General features: G+C 66.5%; 1 protein-coding gene across 1 annotated transcript; it reads right to left on the reverse strand.

Moving 5' to 3' along the window:
- Positions 1-2360: 2360 nt before the first annotated feature.
- On the reverse strand, positions 2361-5826 carry CKB (creatine kinase B). Its single transcript, XM_032623868.1, has 8 exons — positions 5734-5826; positions 5223-5427; positions 4861-5015; positions 4655-4787; positions 4135-4306; positions 3271-3394; positions 2855-3044; positions 2361-2748 (listed from the first exon to the last, which is right to left on the reverse strand). The coding sequence occupies exons 2-8, from the start codon at positions 5413-5415 to the stop codon at positions 2570-2572; spliced, it is 1146 nt and encodes a 381-aa protein (XP_032479759.1). The 5' UTR covers positions 5416-5427; positions 5734-5826; the 3' UTR covers positions 2361-2569.
- Positions 5827-6160: the final 334 nt, after the last annotated feature.

Below are 6160 nucleotides of genomic sequence, written 5' to 3' on the forward strand. Positions count from 1 at the left end.
TGTTTGACTGGTTTCAGGAAAATTAAAACCACCCTGTTCAGAGGTCTCTTGAATCCAGAGGAAAGGGGGAGAGGTTGTAGGGATCGTGGCTGAAGGGTCTATGGACTGCTGAACAGAGGTGCCCTTGCTGAGTGTACAGTCAGCTCTGTCTTGTCCTAAAAGAGAATTAATGCAGCTTACAGCTTACAAGCGTGCATTCAGTACAGCCAGGTAAAATAAACGAGAAAGCGAGAAGTAAAAGTGAGGCAAAGGGAAAACGGTGGAGAGGAAAACGAGCGGCCTAGGGAAGCAGCAGTGGGTTTGAGATGGCATAGCTCTGAGCCTGTGGAAGACGCTTCCCCCCAGGGTCCCAGGGAGCTGTGCCCGCCCTGCTCGCTCGACCAGGTTTCCGAGAGCCCAGGTGCTGTGTGTGCCCCACCCCAGCTGCAGGCGAGGGCAAGAGGGCGAGGCTTAGGCCACTCAGAGGGAGTTGGCTTCCCCTGCGCCAAGCCCTGACACGCCTGCCTGACCAGGGACCTCAGGTGCCCATGCACACGGGAGGGTGGCTTCGGGACAGTCATTCCTGAGCCTGCGCCCCCGGGCTCAGTCCAGGCGGCGGTGAGGGGGCCTGAGCAAGCAGGAGGTCCTTCAGCTGGAGGGAGCACAGGCAAGGGCCCCGGGGTGGGCGCAGGCAGACAGGCCAGGAACCCTGCTGACCCCTCGGATGGTAGCGACACAGCCGGACTGGGCAGCTCCTGGACCAGCTGGGGGAGGCCTCCCACTGTTCCCGCTCTCTCCTGAGCTGCCCTCAGCCTCCCCTCTCTGCAGGGCGACGCCTTCACAGAGGAGGGGCACACCTCCTGTGCCCGTCACAGCCCTTTTTACCCTGAGTCTCCAGACTCTACTAAGCACTGTATGGCCTGGCCCAGCCCACACTGGCGGGAGGGGGACAGTGGCTGGAGGAGGAAGCTGAGAAAAGGGGCCCCCTGCCTGATGTGCGCCCCTGACCTGGAACTTCATGGCAACAGGGCCAGCCCAGAACTGGCCTCTGGCCCCCAGGCCAGTCAGGGACCCCAAGAGTAGGTGCAGAGACCCCTTCCCTGCCAATCTTCTGCACCTCTTATGCCCAGCCTATCCAGGTGTTCACTCACCCAGCCTCTGGGCCCATGCCCCCTTCCCTGGCAAAGGCTCCTGAGAGCCCTCCCCAGCCTGGACACTGCCTGGATGGGCCCCTCAGACCAAGCCTGGCCACCGAGGCAGATGCCAGGGCGCACCTCCTCCTCCACTGCCGCCCCACCAACCTGCTTGTCCTGGGCCTCGGGGTCCGGGTTGACAAGCTGCCCCTGGGACGTGAGAGCCCCCAATCCTCAGTGGGCAAGACTGCCCAGTCCAGGGCGTGGAGGCCATGCCTGGCTTCTCCCAGGTGCAGGATAACCTCAGGAGGACGGTGTGGCTGATGCATGGGGAGCTGGGCATCGCAGACCCCGATGGGGTTGAGGAACGGAAGGACAGAGGCCGCCCTGGCCAGCAGGGGGCAGCACAGACCGTCCGCAGAGCTGAGGAGCTGGCGAAGGAAGCCGGGCCCAGGACCCCGGCTGGCTCACCCGTCCCACCTAGGGTGCCCACCCATGGTGGGGACCCCCGAGTGAGACCAGATGGGGACAGCAGCAGCCAGGAGGTGGCCGGAAAACAGACCAGAAAGCCATGTCCTGAACAGCCCCAACCTCCCTCCTGCTTGGGGACCCTCTGGTGGGGGCCTGCCATGGGGGGCCCAGGGACTGGGGCACCTGAGGGTTCTGGAGAGGAGGCTGCAGGGAGGAGGGGGACTGACAGGGCCCTGGGGCTTCCTGGAAGGGGCTGGAGGGCTAGGCTAGGGGCGGGCGAGGGGACAGTTCAGCCTAATGGGAGGCTGGGAGGGAAGGAAGGGGAGGAGAGACATTATTTAGGAGATGGAGTAGGTGTTGAGGTGGGAGAGGGAGCAGCTGCCTGCAAGAAGAAGAGGAAGAGGGTTTGGGGGGAAAAGGTATCAAGTTTCTGGGCTCCTGCCCTCCCCCCAGCGTCCACAGCTCCCCCAGGCTACAGGATGGGGCTAAGCAAAGTGCCAGGCCCCCAAATCCTTTCGATGCTCAGGCTGGGGCTCTGCCACCCTGGAGCTCCTCCCCCTTCTTGTCCCTCCCCCACCAGCCCACCCCAGGCCTGCAGGGAAGCCAAGTAGACGGGATGGCGGAGAGGCTCATGGAACAGGACTAGGTGGGTACAGCAGGGTGCCTGCCTCCTGATTACTTACTGTCCCAGCTTACATTGAAGCGCAAAGGGCAGACCCAAGACTCAGGCCTCAGAGCCGGGCTGCCCCTGGAAAGGGGAGGCACCACTCAGACTTAGGGCAGGCCAAAACCCTAGTTTATTTCAGCATCAGCAACATCTCAGCCATCACAAAAATAAACTCTACCAAGGGCGACAGAAGTCTCTACAGCAAGGCTAAGGGCTCAGCCGCCAAACGGCGAGCCTCAGGGGTGCATGGTGGGCACTGCCCGGACAATAAGTTAGGAAGCAGCAGGGCTGGAGGTGGCGGCAGATGCAGGCCAGGGCTTCACTTCTGGGCAGGCACGAGGTCATCGATGGCCTGGCCCTGCTCCAGCCGCTGCTCCATCTCGATGAGCAGCTTCACGCCGTCCACCACCATCTGCACCAGCTCCACCTCCGAGAAGCCCAAGCGGTCTGCGTTGGAGACGTCAAAGATCCCGCCCACGGCAGCCGTGTCCACACCGCCTGGAGAGACAGCCAGGTCAGCAGGCCTGGGTGGGGGGGGGGGGGGGGGGGGGGGGTGGGCTGCTCCGGCAGAGAGGGGTGTCCGCAGGCGCTCCACCCCACTCACCTGTGCCTCGCTTCTGAAGCCGCAGCCGCTTGAGCACCTCCGGGAACTTCTCGTGCTTGCCCAGGTGGGGCAACTTGATGTGCACCCCTGCCCGCAGCCCTGTGCCCAGGTTAGACGGGCAGGTGAGGATGTAGCCCAGGTGAGGGTTCCACATGAATTCGTAGTTCTTAGACTTGAAGAGTGTTTCAATCTGGAGGTGGAGGTGTGAGAGGGGAGGCCTGGCTGAGACATGCCCCAGGGAACCGGCTGAGACCAGGGAGCTCCCCGGCAGGACCCTGAGGCAACTGAGACCTGGACTCCCCAGGAGGTTAATGGGGCACCTACATCTCTGCCTGAACCGGGGGGTCCTGGCCCTGCCCCCTCCCTGGCACCCAGCCCCCACCGTGCCAGCCCCGGTGGCGGGGGCCAGGCCTGACCTGGGTGAGGCCATTGCAGAAGCGGGTGAACACCTCCTTCATGTTGCCTCCCTTCTGCATGGAGATGACCCGCAGGTGGTCCTCCTCGTTGATCCACACCAGGAAGGTCTTATTGTCATTGTGCCTGGGGGAGGGGCACAGTCAAGCCTCCTCCCTGGACTGTGGTCTCAGGGCACATCCAGAAAACAAACTCTAGGGGGTCCCCAGGCCGGAGGCACTTCCCAGGTCCCTGGTGTGCTCATCCCAGCTGTACCCAGGAGCGGGGGCCGCTGCCCGGACTCCAGCCCCGTCAACAGCCTGGGGGCACGGAGGGAGGCCAGGACAGCTCAGAGAAGGGACAGAAAGAGAGGCCTGAGCTGCTTCCCCAGCTTGCCCATCAGGTACTGTGTGGTGCCCACCAAGGGGATAAGGGGCAGAGGCAGCCAGCACAGCCCCCTACAGGGGGATGCGCTGTAGCTGGGCGCGGAAGCCCCACGATACACGCACTGTGTGAACAGGAGCTTGTAAGCCCTCCTCCCCCACGGCCCACTCCAGGAAGTGTCTGCGTCACCCAGCACCTGACTGACTCCCCGCGGGGAAGCGGGTGGGAAAGGAGAGAAAACAAGCAGCTCCAGCTCCCCAGAGGGGGGTGGAGGAGGAAAGCCAACACGACTGCTCCCCCCACCTCTAAGATCCTGAGAGGCTGAGGCCTCTACTAGCCGGGGTCCTTCACTTACCTGCGAGGTGAGGTCACCTGCAAGGAGGCCTGGGTGGCACCAAACCCATCCCAGGAGCGCGGCCCCTCCCTCTTCCTTCTCGGCCTCGCCAGGGAGAGGACGAAGTGGGGGAGTGGGGACCCGCGGGAGGGGGTTGGGGAGTACGCACCAGATGCCGCGGGCATCCGGCCAGTCGCGGGCCATGCCTGAGGCCAGCAGCAGGGGCGACACGGGCTTATCGAAAAGGAAGTGGTCGTCGATGAGCTGCTGCTGTTCCGCCTCGGTCATGCTTTTGAGCGCATAGTACCTCCCCGCCAGGTCACCGTCCAGGCTCGACAGGGCTGCGGAGGGGCGCGCTCAGGAGGACAAGCGGGTGGGCTCCTGTCCCACACCGCCACCACCCCTAGCGACACGGATCCGCCCCACCTCCCCGTGCCCGCTCGGCTTGGCTGGAGTCCAGTCCTCTCGGTCTGGGCGGCGGGCCGAGCCGGTGACCCGGCCCAAGCCGACCCTCGCCGGGCCCCAGGACGCTGTAGGCGCGGGGCTGGGCCTCGGTCCCTCCGGGAAACCGGAGCCAGAGCGCAGATAAGAGCGCGGCGTCGGCGGCGGCTCGGGTGACTAGTAAACAAGCCGGCAGGGGCCGGGACCGGGACCGGGACCGTGGCCCGGCCGGCCGGCCCGACCCTTACCTTCGATGGCAAGCTTCTCGATGGCGCGGCGTTCCCCGCGGCTGCAGTGCGGGGGGAGGCAGAAGCCGCGGATGCTGCGGCCCGTGCGCACCCGCGAGCTCAGCACGTAGTTGGGGTCCAGGTCGTCGCCGCCCTGGGGGCCAAGCAGAGGTGAGCTCCGGGAGACCCCTCCCCAGGCCGACCCGCCGCCCCGGGCCGCCCGGCACCTGCAGGTTGTCGGGGTTGAGGTCGGTCTTGTGCTCGTCTGTGGGCTTATAGCCGCCGTGCCGATCCTCAATGATGGGGTCAAAGAGCTCCTTGAACACGTCGTACGACTCCTCGTCGCCAGCCACGCAGCCCACGGTCATGATATAGGGGTGGCCTGTGGGGGGGCCGCGGAGTGGGGACAGTGACGTCACTGCCAGGCCTCAGCGAGCCGCCGAGGACCCCGCGGCTGTGCGCGGGAAGAGGGCGCCCGGACTTGGGCCCGAGGGGGACTGGCATGGGGGGGCGGGCTCCGGGCCCTAGCCGCGGGTTGTCCCGCGGATACGGCGCTGGCACCCTGACCCCGGGACTGGTGTGCGCGTACCTGGGTTGTCCACGCCAGTCTGGATGACGTCGTCCAGCGTGAAGCCGCTCGGCGTGCTCTTAGCGCGCAGCTCGGCGTACAGCTCGGGGGTCAGTACCTTGGCCATGTGATTGTTGTGGCCACTGAGGTCGGGGTACTCGTCCTCGGCCGGGAAGCGCAGCTTCAGCGTGTTGTGGCTGTTGGAGAAGGGCATGGCGGCGGCGGGCTGCGGGGAGACGCGGGGGTCAGCGGGCACCCGAGGCTCCGGGCCTCCTGGGGACCTGCTAACCACCCAGGGACCCGGGCACCGGTCGCCCGGGACGCGGCCAAGGTCAGCGGGGTCGGCACTGCGCGCAGGGGGCTACCACATCGCCCAGGACCCCCGGCCTGGCTGGCGCGCCCGCTCCAGGCGGCGGGCCCCGGCGTGCCGGGAGCGCGCGACGCCGCGGCCCCCGAGCCCTCTCCATGCGCAGCGCCCCTGCCCCGGTGCCCCGCGACCCACCCCCACACCCCCGCCCTCGGGCCCACTCACTGAGCAGCCGGGCGGGGGCGGGGGTTCTCGGTCGGTCGGCAGCTCAGGGCGCGGCGCAGGCGAACAGCGGCCGCTCCGCGCTCCCGCGGCTCTTAAGGGGCACGACGCGGGCCTCCCATTGGCCGGTATTTATAGCCCATTCATTCCATTGGGCCGCGCTACGGGGTGGTGCCGTCGCTTTGTCCGCCGCCCGCAGCCCCCCAGAGCCCCCCCACCCCAGGCAGCCCACCCCGACTATCCCCTCGCCGGGACCCCGCGCAGCCCGCCCACCCCACCCCACGCCCGCCCAGGATCCCGAAGCCGGAACCTCAGGCCCTTGGACATTCTGGATCCCCACCTCCACCCCCACCCCGCCTGCCTCCTAGCGGGAAACCGAGGCAGGAGGGCCACCAGGCACTTGAGGACGCTTGGGCTTGTCTGCACCATG

The sequence above is a fragment of the Phocoena sinus genome, chromosome 2, assembly GCF_008692025.1.
Source record: "Phocoena sinus isolate mPhoSin1 chromosome 2, mPhoSin1.pri, whole genome shotgun sequence".
Lineage (NCBI taxonomy): Eukaryota > Metazoa > Chordata > Mammalia > Artiodactyla > Phocoenidae > Phocoena > Phocoena sinus.

What these genes read in the sequence shown, in the direction of transcription:
- CKB (XM_032623868.1), bottom strand. Translation starts at nt 5,415, where the DNA reads ATGCCCTTCTCCAACAGCCACAACACGCTGAAGCTGCGCTTCCCGGCC. An exon ending in TCTGCAATGGCCTCACCCAG is followed by an intron (nt 3,045 to 3,270) that starts GTCAGGCCTGGC and finishes CTCCACCTCCAG; the next exon opens with ATTGAAACACTCTTCAAGTC. An exon ending in GCTTCAGAAGCGAGGCACAG is followed by an intron (nt 2,749 to 2,854) that starts GTGAGTGGGGTG and finishes CTGTCTCTCCAG; the next exon opens with GCGGTGTGGACACGGCTGCC.